We start from the raw sequence: 23,158 nt of genomic DNA on the forward strand, positions 1-23,158 counted from the left end.
TTAATATTATCTAATATATAAAATTCTCGTGTCATACCGTTAAACTTTGAACTCCTCCGAAACGGATTGACAGATTCTCATGAAATTTTGAGTGCATATTGGGTAGGTCTGAGAATCGGACAAAATTTATTTTTCATCCTCCTTAAATGTTAAGGGTTACATGAAACTTTTATTTTTTTATAAAATTTGTTTGATTACGATTCAGCATTAAAAATACATACAACTTAAAATTTTCACCCATCTACGATCAACAGTTACTTTTGTATCGCGATTTTAATATCGGCAATACAACGTTCGCTGGGTCAGCTAGTAAATTTATATATATATATATATATATATATATATTTCATAATATTAAATGTTCTGTACAAGGTATCTAAGTGTAGAGATATAAGTACAATAAACACATGCATATTCGTACCTACCTGTACATCGACGCTAAGTATATTAGAGATTCATCTTTTTTAAATCTAGTGCAAGATTTTCGCTCTAATAATTTTCGTCATATTGTTGTTGTCTGGGCCTACCTAAAGTCACCTACAGTTGTCGCAAACGTATATACAAGACCATTAGCTTGACTGTTTCGCGAACGGGGATTGTTTTCCATTCGTTACACTTCGTATTGTCCACCAACTTCCACATTTTATTCTTTGTTTCGAGCTCGTCGTGAGAGGAACTCAGAAAGTGATTGTTCGCGCCAAAAATACCATTGTTTTCAAGAATCAGTCCACAGCAATTGCCTATTCAGCCTCAACGTTATATTACAACATTAGACGCTGATTACATGTCGTTGATTTGTGATAATGTTGATACTCTGGTGGATTTTTATATTGTTCGTTAAAACAGATGCAACTAGTGACAACCAATTGCCTGAATCTGAAAAGGGTATGTTATGTTTGCTATTTTTATTTTCAAAAATTAATCGAAAACTAACACACTTTCATTAATTATTGATAATAGTATAAGTTTTTAGCTATTCTATCTATGACCAAACGTTTCTAGTCAAAATTGATTCCTTGTAATACTTACTGGATTACCTACTGGTGGGTTGACGAAGGAAAGTTACAATAATATTTAAAACTAGCTGACCCGGCATACGTTGTTTTGCCAACAAAAATATTTTTAGAGTTAGCCCGTTTCTTGACATTGCAACATTACTTTATTTTTCTAAAATAAACGTAGCCTAAGTTACTCCTTATAACATCATCATCATCATCTTTATCAGCCAATAAAAGTCCCGTCAAAATAGGTCCAGCCATTTTAGAGATTAGCCGGACCAAACAGATGCTATTTTGGTATATTTTCCGTTTATATATTCATATACACGTAGTAAATACCCGTTATTTCAATATTACAAACAGACACTCCAAATTTATTTATATGTAAAGATGTGTATAAATTAGTTTGTCGGGAATTTTTCTGTCTTACCGCGCTCCCTTCAAATTGAACCAACATTACCCGCAAAAGCGATACATGCCCGAGCGTGACAGCTAGGTTCCATTCGCCCATAACAAATGAAAAGAAGTTTTTACTTCAAAAACAGTTTGTCTAAATAACATTTACAATATAAATAATCTCTACGTTTATAACGTTATCACGTTAAATTCATCTTAACTCTCTTTTTTCCGCTATTAGCTACGAAACAATGGCAGTGAAAAGAAAATCAAGACGCATTATTTGTTCACTCATTTTACTTTCTGCTATTATCTATTGTTATAAAGTATGTCATATTCAATTTAACAACGATAGTGTTTAGAATGTACGTACTTTGAGGGATTTTAAAACATAATATCTGAAAAAACATACCACGAACCAAAATAATGCTAAGTAAAATAACTATGAATCTAATCCCACCTGTTAACCTATCTAATCTTAGATATATTGTAGTAACTTTACTTCTTCCATAAAATAATGCACACAGTTTATGTATCATAATTAGGTATTATAATTAAAATAAATCTCTGATTAATTAAGTTTTAATTTTTTTTCATTAATCTTTAAGATACATATCGCTATAATATTCCTGTTGGACTTAACATTCACCTCCCCCAATGTGAGTTTCGTATGGAAAGACTAACTTTTATAGATAGATATGTTTAATTAAACTTCGCCTGTATCTGACTATCTATGTATGTAACGGAATCTATGAAGTAGGAAGGTTTAGCAAGATGTTCAAATTGCTTCTCCGGTAGTTACAGATCCTTATTTATCCTTAGTTTCCTATTAAAATTAAATATAAACTACATGCATAAACTTTTCGCTAAACTTAAAGGATAGATAGGTACACGCTTCATACGTGATTGTTCATTTTTATCACTGCCATCCTCACTGTTAATAATCCCTTGAGAATTATATTTTTTTTGTGGACTTTTAGTAGCTTCAGTAAATGTTCTGGCCACAAGAAATGTTCGGTGTGAGACAATTTTTTCGATAATAATTATTTAATTTAAATGTCGTATCAGTTCTGGAGAGACGTACCTACATAGTCAATGCTTTCCGATATGTACAATTAAAACCAGAATAAATTGAAGTTAAATAAATGAATTCGTGAATTTCTGATAATTTGTAAAGTTAATAAGAAAAAAATACAATTCAATTTAGGTACAAAAACTATTAAAATGTTAGATTTTGTCAAAATTACTAAGGTTTATAAATCGCAGTTTTAAAACTAGCTACTGGGGACTATTTAGGAAGACTTCACCTGATCGCAAGACACATAGTTCTTATTCTGAAGTTAAACTACTAATGGAAACTATGCGTAAATCCATATATTCGTGGCTAGACATTAATTAATGTATAATAGTAATAGTATACCTACTCTATTCTGTCATCAATAATAATGTAATCACTATTCAATTTAGTATACATGGCGCTTATTTACTCCCTTGGTTTTATTTTATATTCATGAGAACTAAAAATAAGTTAAAACAATCGCTAAGAACTAGGTTTGTAATACCTGACAAAATGTCCGAAAGATCAAAGCAGTTTATTGCCAACGAAACTCGTAGATACCCACCATAGACTTATAAAATTTATTACTTATAAACAAACACAGCCTGCGAGAGAGAATCTCTAAAGCAGACCAAGATAGAAAAAGACAAGCGAATCTATTACAACTGTAACCGATTTTGAATAACAAGTCATCAACAGTCAGCCACGCTTTTTACGCATTTTACTAAGCTACTAGCTAACACGTAATTGACAAATCAAAATTGGTCATTATTGTATATTCGAACGGCCGTTCCCAATATATAAGTACTGTCTACGGATAGAGATAAATTACAACCTTCTACTGTCAGTAATTAGCTGTCAATAATCTGAAGCTGTCCCAATACACCCGATAAGTCATTCTTATCGCCTTTTATTAGGACGCGTGAATTGCAATTTCCATACAAACTTTCGCTAGTAAGTAAGTTATACGTCGTCCCATTGACAGACAGCGTGCAGGGATGAGGTGAATTACCGTCGATAAGTTTATTGGGACAGAAAAGTCAACGATAGTTACGATTTTTATCTCAAGTAAGAGATAGACTGAATATTAGGAACAGCCGTACGGTACCAACTGTCTGTTTATTATGCCAGAATTATATGGCTATTACGTATCTACTATAATAAATTACATCCTCTTTGAATATAGTACGGTCTTTTGTAGAGTTCAGTAAGGCGTAAGCATGAGTAATGTAATTCATTTCATACAAATTATGATTTAGAGATGAATATGACAAGTGCATCACAACGCTTTCAGATTTAAGATACCTACCACTTTACGAGAAGCATTACGAAGGAAGGCCCGTACCTGTTGGATCCCTACCACCACTGACTACTGTTCCCATAGCTGGTGAGAGGTGCTCATCGAGGCTTGAAAATGCTCTGGAGCAGTTAAAGAGGCGCAAAAGGAATCAGCCAAAGAGTTTGGATACACCATTGGTAAATTTCCTACATGTTACTATGTTATATGGGGCTAACGGGCAAGTGTCTCACCTGATGTGAAGTGAAAACTGCCGCCCATCTGCAACACCAAGGATGAAGTCTTGCGTTACTGGCCCTTGAGTAAGAGTATGTATTCAGAGTCTGCAGATGGTTCTAGAAAGTAACTGCGCGAGGAAAGCACTGTATGTTGCGAATTGGCAGGTTAGCTTAGGTGTCTACCAATCGAGCAGCTGGTTGCGTGTTTGACCTGCTGGAAAAATCTTTTTTTTCACGTGTGCGTGTAATGACTCGTTATTGAAGTCAAAACTTCTTTAGCAGCGTTGAGCACTTTTTTTGGGATCGGTATAAAATGTTAAACTTGCGTCCTGACACAAGTTTGTGTGTGACACCACATGGCCTGATCGAAAATTCGTAAGACAGTCGTTGAAATTATGAATGAAAGATTCATAGTTTAACTAATTATAGTTCGGCTATTTAAACTCATACGGTCATTGGACCAGTGGTCATAGTGATTGCGAAGCCGAAACACCGCGAGGTGGACGGATCAAATATTAGCCGTGAAATATTTTTAGTTTAGTTTAGATACACTTTTTAATGTAAAATAACTGTAATAGTTCTGAGGTGTTAAATTTTTATAACATAAATTGTCATTTTTGTGTACGATACGCAATAAATGAATATTTAACCACATAAACGCTAGTAGTTTTATACTGATAAAAAAAGCAACTCATGCGAAATTATTTCTTAACCATTCCAAAATATTAAAAAATTGTGCATTTTTAATGTTCTAGTTTTCACTATTGCTGGCACTACCGGAGTGTAACCCGTATTTTTTTTTATCACATACTTATAACGTAGTATAAGCTTATATACCAGGTGGTAGGAATATTTACTTAATTAATGAATTTAGACGGAACAACGAACCACGGTTTATGTATATAAAGTAATGTTTTTAGCCTTAGTTTATGAATTAATTCTTGGGTTGAATAGGGCATTTTGCGATTCTCCACTTCTCACGGCGATCAATTTTTTTACCCGTTTGTCCCATACAGTTAGCAAAAGTACAATGATCGTGACTATGATACATTATTATAATAATACACAAACTGAATCGCATTTGTTTTCTGTATTTGTGTACATGCAAACATTCCTAATTATTTAATCATCATGTTTCAGAGTCAGAGCTTAGATCTAAATGGGTACAGCTTACATCAGACAATGAGAAGCGCTCCCATAGACATGTACGTGACAAGGATGCGTGTAAGATTACCACAGAATAGCGACTGGGTACGAGTAGAAAAATGCTACTTTGATCCTAGAAACGTGTCTCTTGATACCATGCTACTCTTCCATGACATAACCATTTCTGGAAATGTCGATTTATACGATGCGACGGATCTTGATGGGACCATCCCACCAAGTCGAAGATTGAGAAGAAATTATGCTGAATATGACCAAGGTATTCGAGGAAGAAATGGCTGCAATATGATATTAAGACTACGAAAAGCTGGAATAGGATTCCACACACGTCCTCTTAACCAGCATCCTGGCAAATTCAATGTGAAGACAGACTCAGAGTTTGTAGAGCCAGGTTTCATAAGTGTTTACGCCTATGGCTGCGAAAAGTACATAAATAAGAATTCTATTAGAAATAAAGACGATCTACCGCTAAAACGAAAACGAAGATCTGACGAGTTCACATTTGACCTGAACTTAGACGATCATATAAGTGAACCTATTGGTAGAGCATCTGATAATTGGGATGCTTATGAACCTAGAACCAATAGATTGAATTATGAAAGAAGCAAGCTATTTAGACCGGAAGACACTTTAGATGACGCCGAAGATATATCCAGGGAAATGGAAGACATCTTCACAAAAGGCATAAGGACGCTTTTAACTACATATATGAAAAAAGAACTACAACCAGCAATTAAGGATACATTGATGAGAAATATGGGTTATGTAATATCATATGGATGACATTAATATATATACATAAAAGACACTATAAAATAATCATTGTTGATATTGTTATACTTACTTTCATGTTCTGTTACGAGTTACAAACTTCAGTAGGTTTGGCAGTAATTAATACAGTTTCACAAACATCTTATGTTACGTACACAACGCCTTCATACAAGATATATCTTACTCTATACACTGTACTTTTCAAATACTTTTGCACAAAAATTAATATTTTTGCGTGGAAGTATTTTTTTATTAAATAGGTGGACAACCAAGCAATAGGTTGACATTACGTAATCGCCGCCGTCTACATACTCTTGTAATACCTGGAAAATCACAGGAGCGTTGCCGACCTTTTAGGAAGATGTACGCGCTATTTTTAAGGTAGGTACCCGATTTGTAACGTTCAAGGAATCCTATTCCACAGTTTGGTTGTACGAAAACTGCAATGTTGAGGAACGCCACACATCCAGATGGTGACGAACATATTCATGTTTGCGGCATGTATATTTCGTTTGCAAGGACCGGCTTAAGCACCTCTTCCGACAACTCTCAGTGATCAATACGGTACAATACACAAACTGAAGCGACGTCTCCATGTAATGACCAGTGATAGAGCAGTTTTCAAATTACTTGATCCACGACAATATGGGCATCTCATGCATATTGTGTGGCCAAACCTGCGCCATAAAGAGCTCTAGACCGTAATGTCTAGAAGTATTGCGTCAGTCTATCATAGACCCCCAGTTTATTTATTTAATTCAGCTTTACTCAAGATTCAAGATTGTTGGTACCAACTAATTTGGATTTTGGGATCATTCGGCGGTCCTTCATCAGGGTGTGTAGTGCATTAAGAGAGAGTATCCATAGTGTCAACTTACTACCCTCATCCTGATGAAAGACCTCTAAAAATTCCCAAATTATTTGGTTTCAACAACAACAACAATTAATCATGGGTAAGGATGATTTAAATAAATAAAGCTGTTAATAAAGTCAGTTTCTTCAAAGCCAATTTGAATTTGACTTCCAGGTGACCGCTAAAATGGCAATTGCAAACTAGAGCCTTCCGGGGTTTAGATTGTACAAAGTTCATTTTCCTCTATTCCGAAACCTTCTCAAGAGAGATCTCTTCTGGCACTAGTAAACTGCATAACAGTGCATTTTGAAGACATCCAGCACATTTTAATTGCACACATGATTGTGGTACTCCAAGATTCACAGTCTTCAGGTTTGAACAATATCCATTGACAATATATGCTGTCCAAACTGTATGCTGTTCCTATTGAGGAAGGTGAAAACTTTAAGGGTTCACCATTTTAATTATTTATTGTTAAAGCCTTAATATTAAGATTAAGCTGCCTATTGTGGTTTATGTGTTATACCAACATACAAATGGATTTTTGTAGAGACTGACAGTTAACTCTTAGTAATGTCATTTCATTGAAATTGTCGAACAATATGTAAATAGTGTCATAAGTTCACAAGCAATAGATAAATAATACAATATTATGTTTCTTATAATTAATCTTTAATAAACAATACACTGTCCAATACTGTTAAATGACTAGTATATCAAATTCAAGCCTACAAAACTAAATAATAATTTATCCTATAATAATTATTTAACTAAAGAAGCTGTTTTACAGCATATCACCTTAGTAGTGATTAGTCTGAGCACTTTTAAAATGAATGTATAATGTAAAAACGAAATTTCTAAGATTTTTAAATATATTACTATTTCCTTATTAATTGGTTTTTTATTTCATCATATACTGTAAAATGTAATGCTGAAACAATGATTGCTTTTACTATACTGGGGCCTAAACCTTTGTATAATGCTAGAAAACCTTCCTTTGTAATTGTCAACCATATACAATGTATTGAACCCTTACAATACATTTGCCGGCCAAATGCCTTTCTGTGCTCCTGAAAACCTTGAATTTGTAGTCGCTTTTTCACAACATCAAAAGGATATATCATCGTTTTTGAAACAAAGCCAGCGATGCTGCCAGCCAAAACATTTGCTATTAGTGATGCTTCAATAGTCCCACCAAGAGTAGTTGGCCTTTGAAAGAAATCAATTTTAAGAAATATGTTTTCTGTAAATAATTTATACACAGCAAATTGTATTCCAGCATGTGGTGCAATTTGGGCAACTGTTGGTACTAGTCCTTTGAATAATGCAGCAGGCCCTTCACACTTAACCATTGAAGAAAATGCATCAATAAAACCAGAATATGCCCTATTCGTTTTCTGTTCTGCTATGAGCCTGGTTCTAACAGTATCAAACGGAAAAGATATAATTGTAGCAGCCGTAGCAGCAATGGCACCATTCGAAAAATTCAAATAATGTTTATGTGTATTGTAAAAATATTGATCACTGGTTTGACATAATTGGGTCATTTTCTCATAAAGTGAAAATTGTACTATACCAAACGAAATTGACAATAGCTGTGCTGGTATGTGCCCACTCCATAATGTTGTAATTCCTTCCTCCTTAATGATGGAGACCACAGCTTGTGTAATTGAACTATATTTGGAGCCAGATTTTATGGGTTCTAGTTGCAATTGAAATCTTATTTTCAACACATCTAGAGGTTGAGCTATTAGCCTCGTAACGGCACCGGCGATTCCTCCGGCGAGGGCACTTTGGCTTATTGTGATTTTCGATTTCATCTCTTGTATATTTTGAACCATGATTTACACTTTTATTAAATCTATTATTATATTAGTTCTCCCATATTTTTAATTATTACAATTTAAACTTTATAGATTAAAGTACTTATATTTTTTTTACAATTTTTATGACCTTAAACTCGCGCCAATTTTTGAAACACCAGTGTATTAACATTAAGCCCCCCATTCACGGGCACGCCATTTCGAGCGTTGTAACAATTTTAGCACACTCACGGGCGCACCAACGCGTAATGCCAATTCGTATACACAGCGACACTAGCGGTCGATTCTTTCTTATAAATAATTTCCCTTTTAAAAATGAGTTTTGATTCTGATGATGAGTTTTATACAACTGCCATAGCGGTTTGTTTGTATATAAAGCAAAAAAACACAAAGAGAAAATTTTACCACAAACAATACCATTCCCTAAATTTCGAAATAAACTCAATTACGAATTTCCAATTACTCATCATTATGCAGCACAGAATATAATACTCTCTGACGATGCAGTGTGCAACCGTGCGTATTATCCAACAACTCGAAGCGGTTTGAGACAGCGCGGGTTTTCGTATTCACGTGCGGGACAAACGGCTCGGCGCGATGGCATGGCGCGATGTACCGCTTGGTTTTCACACTCACGAGCATGCTACACCGATGGGACGAGCCGCGCCAATTGGCGTGGCGCGATGAAGTTTCGATCATTTGGAATACCATTTTTTCTTATCACTCGCAATCCAAATTTGCTGGGTTTTTGACATTCACGAGCGGATTTTTGAGAGTTCACGAGACGTTTGGAGCGATAGCGTGCCCGTGAATGGCGAGCTTAATTTTAATATGTATTATTTAAGCTATGGTATAATAGAATTTTGTTGTTCGTAGCCTTATATTGAAACAATTAATGCGAATAATTAATAATACCTTATATTAATAATTTTACCGACTTTCGGGCTATCATAAAATATCAGCCTTCGAATTTGAGAAGTGATAAACGGAACCACTTCCATCAGAAAAGTGTTTTTTTTTTCAATTAGTTAATATGCATTGGGAAATTTAACATTTTCATTTGACATGAAATTTGGTAATAAAATAAATGTAATTATCGAATTTCCTGAACTAATGAAAACGTGTGTATCTTCGGAGGACCAACAGAAGTGATAACTTTAATTAATCTAAGTTGAACTATTAACATGAAATTGTTTAACTTGAGAAAAGCTGAGGTTACTACGTAAATTTTAAGTATATTAACATGTTAATGTAAGTAAAGGTAACTTATGAATAAAATCTTTTATTGTTTATAAAATATATTTTACTCTTAGTTACAATTCTTGAATAAGTGCATTAGAATTTTGTTTATGTACATTATTAGTATAATTATTTAATCCTATTAAAGTAACAATTGCTTATAGTAGCAATAATAGTAACAATTTTTTTACATTGTATGGTATCTAAAAATCTTGCAAAGACGGCTTTGACAATAAATTATTGAATGATAACCAATATGGCTGTATTTGCTTAAGCCGATTGCACCGTCAGAAAATTCCTGAAAGCTTTTATTATTTATTATAAGCCTAGTAATAAAAAAACAAATATACTTGGAGATTTCCAAAAAATATTACTGAGCAATTAGAACCATTTTTTTAAACCATTTAATTATAACAGTTAAAAATTGTTTCACTTATTTTTTTCTGACGGAAGTATCGCGTACCGTAACGAAGCGGCTTAACCTCCCACAAGAAGTTACCACTTGGGTGGAGGTGGAGCAGAGGTAAGAGGTGAGTGCGCCTGAGTAAAAATTGAAATTTAGTATGAAACGTGCAGTCATTTGACATAAGTTTGACGTAGTTGTAATTACAGTATCGCGATTGGCCACGAAGTTCAACCTTCGGCTAAGTTTGAAAGCGAACAGTTGCTTATAACGTAGTGGATTACATCTGTCTCCTTTTTTTAACAAGATTATACCCGTCCACTGTCAATCTGTCAAAGACTGCACGTTGCATACAATCGAGTGAATCGCTTTTTTCTAAAGTGTTTCGCTAGCCTGACTTCAACAAAACTGATTTTAGCGATAACAGATCAATTATTATGGGATATTATTTGAATAAATTATTTGACATACATGTGATAAAATCACTTTTTATTACTATATCAGTAATCAGCTAATTTTAAGTGGCTATTTTAATTTAATTATATTTATTTTTATTTTTAATTATTATCATTATTATACTATTTGAGAAAATTTGTAATAAGCCTTGAGTCTTTAAATATGTACTTACTTATTCATAAACTAATTATAAGTTTTCCGATAAAATAAAAATACTTTGTCCATTATAATATAATAATAGTTTTTTGACAGCTCGATGACTGACACGTTATAGTATTGGACGTAATAATCGATAACGCTTATCTTATATATAAAATTCTCGTGTCACAATGTTCGTTCCCGTACTCCTCCGAAACGGCTTGACCGATTCTCATGAAATTTTGTGAGCATATTGAGTAGGTCTGAGAATCGGCCAGCATCTATTTTTCATACCCCTAAATGTTAAGGGTGGTCCACACGAAATTTATTTTTTTAATTTTTTCTGACATTTCTTTTAAATTTATTTGATTATGAGTCAACATTAAAAAATACATACAACTTCAAATTTTCACCCATCTACGATCAACGGTTACTTTTGTATCGCGATTTTAATATCGGCAATACAACGTTTGCTGGGTCAGCTAGTTTTTTTTGTAAAAAAAAGAATATACTATTTATTCTCATGTTAAATTATTCCTGCAAATCTCATACTTTTAAATTTACAGAAATTACCCTTCTCATGATCCATATCAAACGTGTAGTATTGCATTCCAAAATATCACTCGATATTTATCGATTATATCGAGCTAGCACGTGCCTGTTTCTGAGGTGGCCAGATGGCAATGGCATTGACATTTAATGTTATGACACAAAATTAACAATCTAATGACAGAACGGTAGTAGAAACTGGAATTGAACTTCAAATTCAGAAATGAAATTACATTGAAATTGAAATTTGTACCTATTGAATAATTGAATATTATTGTTTACGTTTAGTGTTTAGATTAGTTTTTTGATGTAAATATTTCAAATTTGTTGCCTATCTTTGATTTTCTTATTCAATCATCCAATTCCCTTTTTGAGTTTCTGAATTCAAATAATTTGAATTGAAAGCTCTGATGAATGTATCATTAAAATATTTTCTATAAACTTAACAGTAAGTACTAAGTCTTAACTAAATCACTCACCATCTCGTTAGAGTAAAAGTGTTCTGTGCTCACCATGTCGTCACCGTTGGAAAACCTGGAGACGCAATTGGAAATGTTTATTGAAAATGTGAGACAAATAAGAATTATAGTGAGTGACTTCCAGCCTCAGGGACAAAGCGTTTTAAACCAGAAAATGTGTGTATAATTTATAATATCATACTATTTTTTATGTCTGCGCCCTGCTAAATGTATTTAATATAGCAACATATTGCTTTAAGAGTTGGTTTATTACAAAATTCTTTTTTTTCAACTGGTTTTTTCAATCATTTTCTAATTTAAAATAATAATATGCTACTTTCAGTCAGTCCTTAGTAACTGGATTGCAGGAAGTGGATAAATTGAAATCGCAAGTTCAAGATATTCATGTACCAACAGAAGTATTTGAGTAAGTGTAGTGATATAATATGATAATTTGTTTTTATAATTGTTATAATTCACAATTTATGTTAATCACTTATCATTATGTTGCCCTAACATTTTCTTCCTGATAAATATTACAATGTAAACTTCATAATTTGGTTTGTTATAACATTGAAAAGAGTTCAATTTGGCTGGTTTACATCATTACATATCTTTATAATCTATATAGTGCAACAGGCATTCTTTACTAAGCTTTACTAAGAATAATTAATATGGTGATATTTAGATCACAACCAATATTTATAGAAATGTTAAGTAGTGTTTATTGTTTATATAAGCAGCTTACAAACAGTTCAAACCATATTTTCGAGGTGCCAAAATTATGTAGATAGACACCCTAAGGTGTTATACCAATGTTGTTAATTTCCTGAAATATGTGTGCAATTACTCTTAGATTAGATTGTTCCTGGGAGTTTTGGTCTAGGTTACTAAACACATTTGGCACATAGTGTGTATTTTAAGTCATATATACCAGCTTTGAAACTGAAAATTTCATTGCCTATTCAAAGTAATAAAATGAGTGAAATTTTGTGTTTTGTTGTTCTTCACAAAACACTTGATCGAGGAAGGTTCCTTAAGATTGGATAGAATGAGTTTGCACTGTATAAACAGAAAAAGCTCTTTATTTGGGAGGTACACATTCCGTAAATATGTGGTGAACACAGAAACTGTGAAAATGGAATGGGAATTTATATGGAATTCTAGGGAATAAATTCCTAGGTGACAAAATAAACAAATACATAAAATAATCAATGTATTGATGCTTTTGACCATTTTATTGATTAACCCCTGATTTGCTAAATGATCTCATGAGATTGGTGACCTTGTTCCATAGTTTAATATAAGGAATATTGCAATTTTTTGTTGCTTGGCAGTTTATAAAAGCTCCGTCAGTTGGTTGTTATGAGGTCGCCTTAGTATCAAAAGTTACTAGTAGGTTAACAATATTACTTATATTTCTGTTGTTTTTTCCAGTTACATAGATCAAGGCCGCAATCCACAGTTATATACCAAGGACTGTATTGACAAAGCTTTAGCCAAGAATGAAGAAGTTAAGGGAAAAATTGACTCATACAAAAGATTCAAAAGTCACCTGCTAGGTGAACTGTCCAAAACATTTCCCAATGAAATAAATAAGTATAAAGCAATAAGAGGTGGTGAATAAGTACCGGAGATGTTGTTCAGTTATTGTAGTTTTATTTAAAGAAAGTAATTTCAAATCTGATAAAACCGTTTTAATGTATTTTTTGTGTGATTATAAATCCTTTTTATGTGTAGTGAATTTTACAGCCAACCATAATAACAGCATAGCAATTCAGGGGCAAATATAATATTAAATGCTAAATGGCATGCTTGTATGAAAGTTATACAGCAATTTTTTCTGATAGATACTGATATCTTAGATAAATATTTAAATTAACAAATTTAAATAAAATACATTTGCCACAAATTATTATTGTTTAACTTACCAAATCTATGGCTTAAAAGAGTACAAAACAAAAAAAAATAGGAACACAGAGTAATGTTTATTTTCCTCAATAGTTCTTGTTAAAATTTAATCCTTATTAAAGAGATTATATAATCCTTTTATTTAGTCTTTTTTTTATAAATGTGTTAAACTTACATTCATCAAAGAACATATTAGAATAAAATCACAATTAATACTTTTTACTGTCACTTATGGAGGATGGATACACCTAGTATTATATACCTCTCTACATCACTTTTCTTATATCATTAATATATAATAAATATGTAAACCACTTCAAACCTTCCTTAAATCTTGCTTCTGCATATATGGGATGCATCTATATTCTACAAGGAGTGCTCAGAGAAGATGTTTAGGTTGATACATTCAGCAGCCCAATTCCACTAGATATTACATTAAAATGTGAAATTATTGTATTCTGTTACTTCTGGTATTCTACATTTGTTTTGGTAGAAGCTTTTTGCAACTATATGGAATCAATTACTGGCTGCAGATTTCCCGAACCGATATGGCTTAGGGACCTTCAAGCTTGAAGCATAGTCTCTATTTTATTACCCACTAGTGACTTAAAGGCTGGTCTCTTGTCTGCTCGATCTCGTCTGCCTTGGTGGATATCCATTGGCGGTTGCCTCACCACTTTCGTAAATACTGTATATTTATTACGGTATTGGTAATACCGTTAGGAGGTGATATAGGTGAATATTTATGATAATTTTAACCCCCACATGGATTATACAATAGTGAAATATTTTCGGAGTAGGTACTTAGGTACCTACTCAAATTTATTAGGTTTTTCAAAATTAAAGCGTATTGATACGCCTACCATCAGCTGAACGCCTTGGTCGTCTCGACTATTCATAAAAAAAATACACATTTAAAATTGAAAGACGAAAATCTATTTGAAGAACATGTTCCCTCTCCAACAATTGTAATGTAGTAACTTATTTCAAAGAAACGGAAAAAAAATATCACACAGGAAACAGACGGAAATCGTAGGGGCCGAGGGGAGTTAAAACAATTTTCACATAAATTGTTTCATACACCAAATACTGTACACAGAAATCATATGATACCTATTAGTACCAATCGATTAACCATTCTTTACACTTGAATGTATGACTAACATAAAGAAATTGTAAGCGTTGAATATTGTGGTGATGAATCGATTTAATCGTAACAAGTCAACTCGTTTCAACACCCCTCATACCAAGGTAAGATGAAACAGGGCTCGAGGAGAGTTGAAAACATATGATACTGCACTAGTAAGGAGTCGTTTGGAGTACAACTCGGCGATATGGGCCCCTTATAAGGATAAATACAGGTTGATGTTAGAGCGTGTCCAAAACAGATTCATCAGGCACCTATACTTCAAGTTATATGGGGTATACCCATTTTACCCACTCATGTACCCGACACTTTTCGTGCTGGGTATGGTAGGGTATACTGAGTTGAGCGAGCGTCCGTAGGGTTTTTTTTTTGTAGCGTATCTCGTGAAGTTGTTGCGCGGGAAGCACCCGCCAGTACTATCCATTCTGATTGCGACAACAAATGTGTCGGCAAAGTCGCCTTTAACTAGAGCCCTTCGCCGTATAAATGAACTCCACAACAAAGTGGACATTTTTGGGTGTACGTCGAGTGAACTCGCAAGGGTATTGTTATATGTAGTATGTTATGGTAAATAGTTGAATTTTCTGGTGTGATGTATTTTTGCTAATGTAATGTTTGGTTTATTAATTACTGCTATTGTATGATTAGTTTTAGATTGATTTGTTTGTTGTTTGTATATATGTTATTCTTGTTGTTTGTAACTGTCGCATTAGGTAATACCTGTAATGATAGTTGCTGTGTGTGGTAAATAAATAAATGATTTTTGAAAACTATTAAGGTCTGTGAAATCAAAGTGATGATATAATTTGGAGGTACCTATTTATTACTTATTATTAAACTTTTCAAGGAGGTACAAAAAAACTTTAATCAGGTTATAACTCTAAAGGCCATACCCGCAACTTCTCGCTAATCATACCTAAACGCTTCAATTTGTATGACGATTTTGAGCTCAAAGAATATAATTTGTGTTGAGCTCACAGAGTTAGCTGTTCTAAGTTCTTAGTCTGATGAAATTCAAATAAAAACATTTTTAACCGCGATTACTTTTGAATGAATAAACCGATTTTCACGCAGTTTTCAGTCGAAACTATTCCAAAAAAAAACACATTTAGAATATTTATTACTTTCGTAACTAGTTGTTTTGAGATTTCTCAAGATCTACCGGTCCGAATTTTGTTCGAAATCTAAGCTTGGTCATGCATTTTTGAATGGCGCCAACTGCGATAAAATCAAAAGTTACAAGAGTTACACATATCAATACACACACACCCATACATAAATACAGATGTACGTATGATGTAGAGACCATCGCGAGAATAGTCAGGGAAGCTTCCTAGGACTTTAAAACGTCGAGATGAAAACTCGTTTTCGAAAAACGAGTAAGTACCTACCTAATTTAAAAAAGTCATTCTGAAAATCATGTCTGATGAAACTTTAATAAAACACAATTTTTTTAATTTGAACCGATTTTTACGCGGCATTCGACGCACTTTGTTGAGCCTCATAAAGAATTTTTGAGTTTCAGTTGATCGAACTCGGAATTTCTTCTGTTTTCTTTCGTCAACTATAACTCACTAACGAATCAACCGATTTTTACCGGCTTGGTGGTGATCAACGTGGTTTTTGATGTTAAGAGCTGAGTAGTTTTTGGAATCGATCGGTAAAGCCGTTTAATTGTTGTTGCAATAAAAACCAGATGAATAAAACTTTTTTCGTAGTTTTTTTAGATTTCTTAAAATCTACTGGTCCGAATTGTATTCAAAATCTATGTTTGGTCAAGCCCTTTCAAATGGCGCCAACCGCGATAAAATCGGTCGAGCCGTTCAGAAGTTTACATCCATACACACACATACAGACGCACGGACACCATCGCTGGAATAGACAGGATAACTTCCTATGATCTTGAAACGTCAAGATCTGATGAAAACTCGGTTTTCGAAAAACGGGGTGAAACTAATAATTTAGGTACCGATTTTTGAAAATATTCAAACACGAAGTAGTAGAAAGAAAAAAACATGTTTGTCCCGTTATTTACCTATTGACTGCTCCCTGATATAAAATTTAAAAGGAGGAGAGTTGAAACAACCAGTTCAATTCTCCTCAGTAAGGAAATACCTACCAATTTCAACTTAATCCACAATCAAGAAGCAAAATACTAAAAGAATTTGTACTAAACAAATTAATAAATAATTAGTTATAAATGAGCTTTCGAAACATATGTAGCTTAAACCAAAATATAGGCATCGTAAAAAAACGGTAAAAACTTACATTTCACGATTTTTGACACATGGCACGCAGAATAAAAACGAACAGGTTTTTGTTGTAGGAGACTTTAATATGGGTAGTTTAACATGGTCAAAACTGCACGTGTTAAACTACTTATATCCATCGTGTTGTTGCAGTCTAGATTCTATCATTGTAGACTTCATTGAAGAACACGAACTCAAACAATTTAATTCCATACTCAACACCAACGAAAGATTGCTCGATCTGGTCCTGTCAAACACCACCCAAGCCACTGTTAATAAAGTTGCCTACCCCATCAGTATAGTTGACGATCATCATCCACCGTTATAAATATGCCTCAAATCAGATGTAGTAGGCAACATTAAGGATAGGCATGTTGAAAAGTATAATTTTTATAAGGCCAACTATGATGCTATTTTTAAAGATCTAGAAAATACACCATGGGTAGATCTCTTTGCTTGCTGTGACAATGTAAATGCTTGATATTTTTTATGATAGACTTAACTCAATAATTGGAAAACACGTTCCTAAGGCTAAAACTGGAGATAAAAATTATCCTATATGGTACAGCAATAAACTTAATTCGATATTAAAGCTCAAGAATAAGATAAGGATAAAAGCAAAATATTACAATAATCCATTACACAAACTTAAAATCGAAACCTTAAGAACTATCAGTAATAGCCTAATTAAAGAATGCTATAATAATTACGAGGGGAGGTCAAAAAGTTCGCGGAATGACTGGGAAAAAAGATGAAATGATACATTATGTTATTTTTCCTTTTCAATATATTCCCCCTTAACACGAATACATTTTTGGGATCTGGCATATAACTTATTAATACCGTCGAAAAAATAGGTTTTGTCTTGGGCGTCAAAATACGCCGAAATCGCCGACTTGACTTCATCATCGTCTCTAAATTTTTTTCCACGCAGCTCTTTCTTCATCTTTGGGAATAAATAAAAATCGCTAGGGGCCAGGTCTGGACTGTAGGGTGGATGGCGTAGTTGTTCAAAACCGCATCGATGAATGGCAGCCGTCGCAACATGACTCGTGTGAACGGGCGCGTTGTCGTGCAAAAGGAGTACACCTTTTGTCAGTTTTCCTCTTCTTTTTTCTTTAATAGCTTCTTTTAATCGGTCCAATAGGGAAGCGTAGTACTCTCCCGTTATAGAAACACCACGTTCTTTATAATCGATCAAAAGAATACCTTCAGTATCCCAAAAAATAGTCGCCATGATCTTTCCGGCCGATTGCGACACTTTAAATTTTTTTGGGGGTGGTGTGCCTTTTTTGTGCCACTGCATCGACTCCTGCTTTGACTCAGGCTCATAGTGGTGAACCCAAGTTTCATCACCGGTTACAATTCGGGCCATAATTTCTTCCCTAACTTCTCCACAGCGGTCCAAATACTCGCGGGAACAGTTGACGCGCTCACGTTTTTGCAGCGGCGTGAGCATTCTCGGGACCCACCTTGAACACACTTTACTCATGCCAAGATGTTGATGAAGAATATTTAAAATTGTGGTTTCTGATACTCCAACTGATGCTGCAAGTTGTTTCTTCTTCAACCTTCCGTCTTCCAATACAAGTTTTTCAACTTTTTCAATGATTTCCGGCGTAGTGGCCTCAATGGGCCGTCCAGGTCGAGGATCATCTTCAATTGACTCCCTTCCTTGCTTGAAAAGGCCGTGCCATTTGTAAATCATGGTTTTACCAGGAGCAGAGTCTCCGTAAACAGCTAACATCTCTTGCAAAATAGTTTGAGGCGTTTTTCCTTGTTTGGTGAGGAACTTTACGACGGCGCGATGTTCAATTTTCTCCATAGTGGCTAGTTTGTTCCCGATTTACTTGTTCACTCGTTTGTAACTCGAAAGCTAATGACCCAATTAGGCTAGAAATTGGCATATATAGTAATTATGAGTTACTCAAGTAGCGGCTACCTGGAGGAGCGACCTCACCCCCGCCAACCCCGCCATTCCGCGAACTTTTTGACCGCCCCTCGTATATAGAATCAATCGAAAACAACTTGAAAAATAATCCAAAATATTTTTGGACTCATCTAAAAAATTTACCAAACACATTTTCATTCCTAAAATGGTCTATAATGACAGGGTAGCTACTGATGGGCCAAGTGCATGCAATTTTTTTGCAATGTTTTTTGCTTCAGTTTACGATACTATCTATAGTATCGTAAGTGGCGTTTGGGGATCTATCCCCAAACGCCAATATTTATGTTCAACCTAAATCTGATACCTTTCTGTGACGTGTTTATGTCACAGTCGAGGAAGTCATCCTGAAATTAAAACTCGTAGACAAGTCGGTGCTATTTAAATAGATTCCTCGAAGGCTTTCGACAAAGTTAATCATAGATTGCTAGTTGCAAAGCTTTCCTCTTTTGGCTTTGGTGGATCAATTTTATCATGGCTCTCATTATATCTCGCGGAAAGACGTTCATGTGTTGCTTTAAAGGGCTATTGTTCTCAACCATTCAAAGTTACATCGGATGTTCCTCAGGGCTCAATTTTGGGGCCACTATTATTCAATATTATTATAAACGACATCACCAAATGTGTAATAAATTCTAAATGCTTGATTTTTGCAGACGATCTAAAGCTTAAAAAGAAATCCTAACTCATGATGACGCTTTATCCTTGCAGGAAGATATTGATAGAATTGCTGACTGGTGTAATTTAAATGGCATGGATCTAAATCCTGCAAAATGTTCCATTATTAGCTTCACTCGTACACGCTCTCCAATCGATCACAAATATACAATTAGCAACTGCCCACTGCAGAAACTTGAAACTGTACGTGATCTAGGAATTACACTAGACGCAAAACTACGATTTAATGTTCATGTCGAAATCACTTGCAGATCAGCGCGCAAGATGCTAGGATTTTTGTTCAGAAACGCGAAGCCTTTCAAAAAGCTTAAAACGAAAAAAAATTTGTTTTCTACACTAGTTAGAAGCAAACTTGAATATGCTACGGCAATTTGGAACCCTGTCTACCAAGTTCATAAGGATCGGATCGAAAGCATTGAAAGGAAATTCACAAAATTTTATTCTATTGGACAAGACAAGCAACTACACTGGCCTTCAAAAGTAAGTATCACACTTTTAAAATTAACGTTTTAAGTTCACAAGATATACCTACTTTCGAAATAAAAAGGACTCCAAAGAGAATTTAATTTTGTACATAAAAACTTTATAGTCGGTCACCTTCTTTTAAGAATTGGCTGAAAAAAAAAACTCCAAAAACAAAACCATTCCTTTTTCAAAGTGGACGTTTCCGAATTACAATTTTACCATTCACATTTTTCTTTCTGTTTTAAATTTTTTTCAAGATCGATGGGTCTTGTTTTAAAAATTTATGCTTAAAAGCACATAACATTTATTTATCATGCCTTTTTCAGTTGAAGAATGTGCTAGGATCATGGCTTTTCTGGAACTAGGCATCAGTATGCATCGCATTGCAAGAATGGTGCGTGTGACGGTACGAACGGTCCAGAAGGTAAAGCGAAGGTACGAAGAGACTGGACACCATCTGAGGAGACCTTGTAATGGCAGACCCAGGTGTGCCAGTGCCCGAGAAGATCGTTATATTATTTCCACTGTGTTAATAAATCGCCACCAAAATGCAGTTGAAGTCCAGCAACAGCTGCTTCAGACCCGGAGGGACTACATTAGTGACAGTAGAGTGAGAAGAAGACTTGCTGAAGCAAATTTGAAACCCCGAAGACCAGCGAGTGGCCCAAAACTCGAGAGACAGCATCGAGTAGCGAGACTGCGATACGCCCGTGAACACATGCAGTGGGATGAAGAAGAATGGCCAAGAATTTTGTTTGCAGATGAGTCTCGATTCTCCCTTTACACTTCTGATGGAAGGCGAAGTGTTTACAGGCGACTTGGTGAGCGATACCTTCAAGCCTGCATCTCAGAAAGAGTCACATACGGTGGCGGCAGTGTACATGTATGGGCTGGCATATCTTCAGAAGGTCGCACAGAGCTAGTAGCCATAGAAAATGGCACCCTCATTGGGCAAAGATATGCTCAAGAGTTTCTCAATGAGTATGCAGGGCCGTATTTAGCAAATATGGGTGATGGATCGATGCTGATGCATGATAATGCCCGGCCACACACGGCTCATATCGTACAAGAGTATATTCAGGAGGTCGGTATCAGCGTGATGGCTTGGCCATCAAGAAGTCCTGATCTCAACCCGATTGAACACGCCTGGGATGAGCTTGGGAGGCTAGTCAGAAATCGCAGACCACCACCTACTACTCTCAGGGCACTAAAGCAGACCCTGGTAGAAGAATGGGAGAATATTCCCCAACATCGGCTCCGAAACCTAGTGTTCAGTATGCCAAACCGGCTCGAAGCTGTAATCAGAGCTCGAGGAAGCAATACCAGTTATTAAAAATTAAATAACATGTAATACATTTTAGTTGATTTTTTTACACCAAACTAATAATGTATATTTTTATTGTTTTATCTTTTTTAAGTTAAAAATGTTACTAATGTATAATTTTAGTTTCTAAGAATTAAAGCCTATAAAATTTGCAACAAAACGTTTTTAATCTTAAATCTCTACCTTCTATAGTTAAGAAAAAAAATTAATTTGAAAAGTGTGATACTTACTTTTGTAGGCCAGTGTACCATATTATATCATGCGGCTAAAAACATTCAAATTGAACTCACCGATAGATAGACTAAAAATACATGATATAATACACCCACGTTTATAGTTTAGTTATTAATTTGAATTGAAATATGGAGGAGCTTCATTTTGATGAACAGCGTATATTTTAAAATTAGGTACTGTAAAAATTTATATATAAAATGTATATTTTAAAATTAAGTACTGTAAAATTAAGTAATGAGGAATTGGCACCCTGATATTGTGTTTTGTTACGTATACTAATATAATACAGCGCCGCTCGAACATTTTTAACGACCTTTTATTATGCAATTGTGAATCTAGTTCTGTAAAGAACTAGATTCACAAAGAACTAGATGCACTACTATAAAGTACGTCAATGCATTTTGTTTTTATAATATACTAGCTTACCCGACAGACGTTGTTCTGTATATAATAAATTAAATAATGTTTATATATGAATATGTCAATAATATATCATAACATCAAAAATTACTTCGTAAAATATGCACCCTGCTGTCGTAATGAAATTGTTTCGCAGCAGAACTGTCAAACCGTGCGTCAATAAATTCTCTCATAGAAATTATGTATGGACACATCAAAGGAAAAACAAATTTGTTGTTTTTATTTAATTTAGCAGCATTTTCCTATCTATTCATATATTCCTTTTAAACCTTCTCTGGACTTCCACAAATAATTCAAGACCAAAATTAGCCAAATCGGTCCAGCCGTTCTAGAGTTTTACCGAGACTAACGAACAGCAATTCATTTTTATATATATAGATAGATTATATTATATACCTATTAGATATCAACTGACGTTGTACTGGGTCCTCTCGCCTGCGATTAGTAAAATGGCTAGCGAGAAATCGCCTAATTTGACACCAAAATTTGCAAGTCATTCGTCTTTCAGGACATTCTATGCACTCTATTAAAAATGATTCAAGAGGTAACAGGCGATTAGGAAACCGACGCAAATAATCTTGACTTGACCTGGCGAATAAGCTTCACTGTTTGTTTTGATTTTTTGTGTCGCATTAAAGTGGCATAAACATACTAACTTAGCACCCATAAATCTGTTCGTCCTGTTTCATTTATCCATTGTTGTTTATTGTCATATTGTCTTATTACACATAGTTATATGCCCCGTATATTATTATCAACTATCGGAAAACGTACAAATATCGTTCTAATTTCCTTATTCCATAGAAATGCCGATGTAAATAAATACATGCTGTATGCTACTTTAATAAAATTGACAAAAAACATCGTATAAATAAAAACGATATAACATGGGTAAAATTACATCTATTTTATGGCAACATTCTCGTTGTCTCTGTTTTATGTTATCATGTTTATTTTAATTA

The 23,158-nt window shown here is 34.4% G+C and overlaps 3 protein-coding genes across 3 annotated transcripts; 2 read left to right on the forward strand and 1 right to left on the reverse strand.

The window, feature by feature from the left end:
• Positions 1-665: 665 nt before the first annotated feature.
• Positions 666-7,647, forward strand: LOC126968909 (uncharacterized). The gene is made up of 3 exons (XM_050814099.1): positions 666-885; positions 3,746-3,927; positions 5,107-7,647. Exons 1-3 carry the CDS (start codon positions 804-806, stop codon positions 5,911-5,913), a joined length of 1,071 nt encoding a protein of 356 aa, XP_050670056.1. The 5' UTR covers positions 666-803; the 3' UTR covers positions 5,914-7,647.
• Positions 7,633-8,909, reverse strand: LOC126968933 (mitochondrial thiamine pyrophosphate carrier-like). Its single transcript, XM_050814146.1, has one exon. The coding sequence runs from the start codon at positions 8,593-8,595 to the stop codon at positions 7,633-7,635; it is 963 nt and encodes a 320-aa protein (XP_050670103.1). The 5' UTR covers positions 8,596-8,909.
• A 2,647-nt stretch (positions 8,910-11,556) lies between these two features.
• LOC126969055 (mediator of RNA polymerase II transcription subunit 10) lies at positions 11,557-13,525 on the forward strand. Its single transcript, XM_050814352.1, has 3 exons — positions 11,557-11,997; positions 12,164-12,247; positions 13,258-13,525. The coding sequence occupies exons 1-3, from the start codon at positions 11,876-11,878 to the stop codon at positions 13,445-13,447; spliced, it is 396 nt and encodes a 131-aa protein (XP_050670309.1). The 5' UTR covers positions 11,557-11,875; the 3' UTR covers positions 13,448-13,525.
• The last annotated feature ends 9,633 nt before the right edge of the window (positions 13,526-23,158 follow it).

Source organism: Leptidea sinapis, chromosome 1 (genome assembly GCF_905404315.1).
Source record: "Leptidea sinapis chromosome 1, ilLepSina1.1, whole genome shotgun sequence".
In the NCBI taxonomy this organism is placed as follows: domain Eukaryota; kingdom Metazoa; phylum Arthropoda; class Insecta; order Lepidoptera; family Pieridae; genus Leptidea; species Leptidea sinapis.

Excerpts from the sequence above, each read along its gene's own strand:
- LOC126968909 (XM_050814099.1), top strand. The coding sequence starts at position 804 with ATGTTGATACTCTGGTGGATTTTTATATTGTTCGTTAAAACAGATGCA. Across the intron at positions 886-3,745 it reads ATTGCCTGAATCTGAAAAGG|ATTTAAGATACCTACCACTT; the intron begins GTATGTTATGTT and ends CAACGCTTTCAG. Across the intron at positions 3,928-5,106 it reads AGAGTTTGGATACACCATTG|AGTCAGAGCTTAGATCTAAA; the intron begins GTAAATTTCCTA and ends ATCATGTTTCAG.
- LOC126968933 (XM_050814146.1), bottom strand. The coding sequence starts at position 8,595 with ATGGTTCAAAATATACAAGAGATGAAATCGAAAATCACAATAAGCCAA.
- LOC126969055 (XM_050814352.1), top strand. The coding sequence starts at position 11,876 with ATGTCGTCACCGTTGGAAAACCTGGAGACGCAATTGGAAATGTTTATT. Across the intron at positions 11,998-12,163 it reads AGCGTTTTAAACCAGAAAAT|TCAGTCCTTAGTAACTGGAT; the intron begins GTGTGTATAATT and ends TGCTACTTTCAG. Across the intron at positions 12,248-13,257 it reads GTACCAACAGAAGTATTTGA|TTACATAGATCAAGGCCGCA; the intron begins GTAAGTGTAGTG and ends TGTTTTTTCCAG.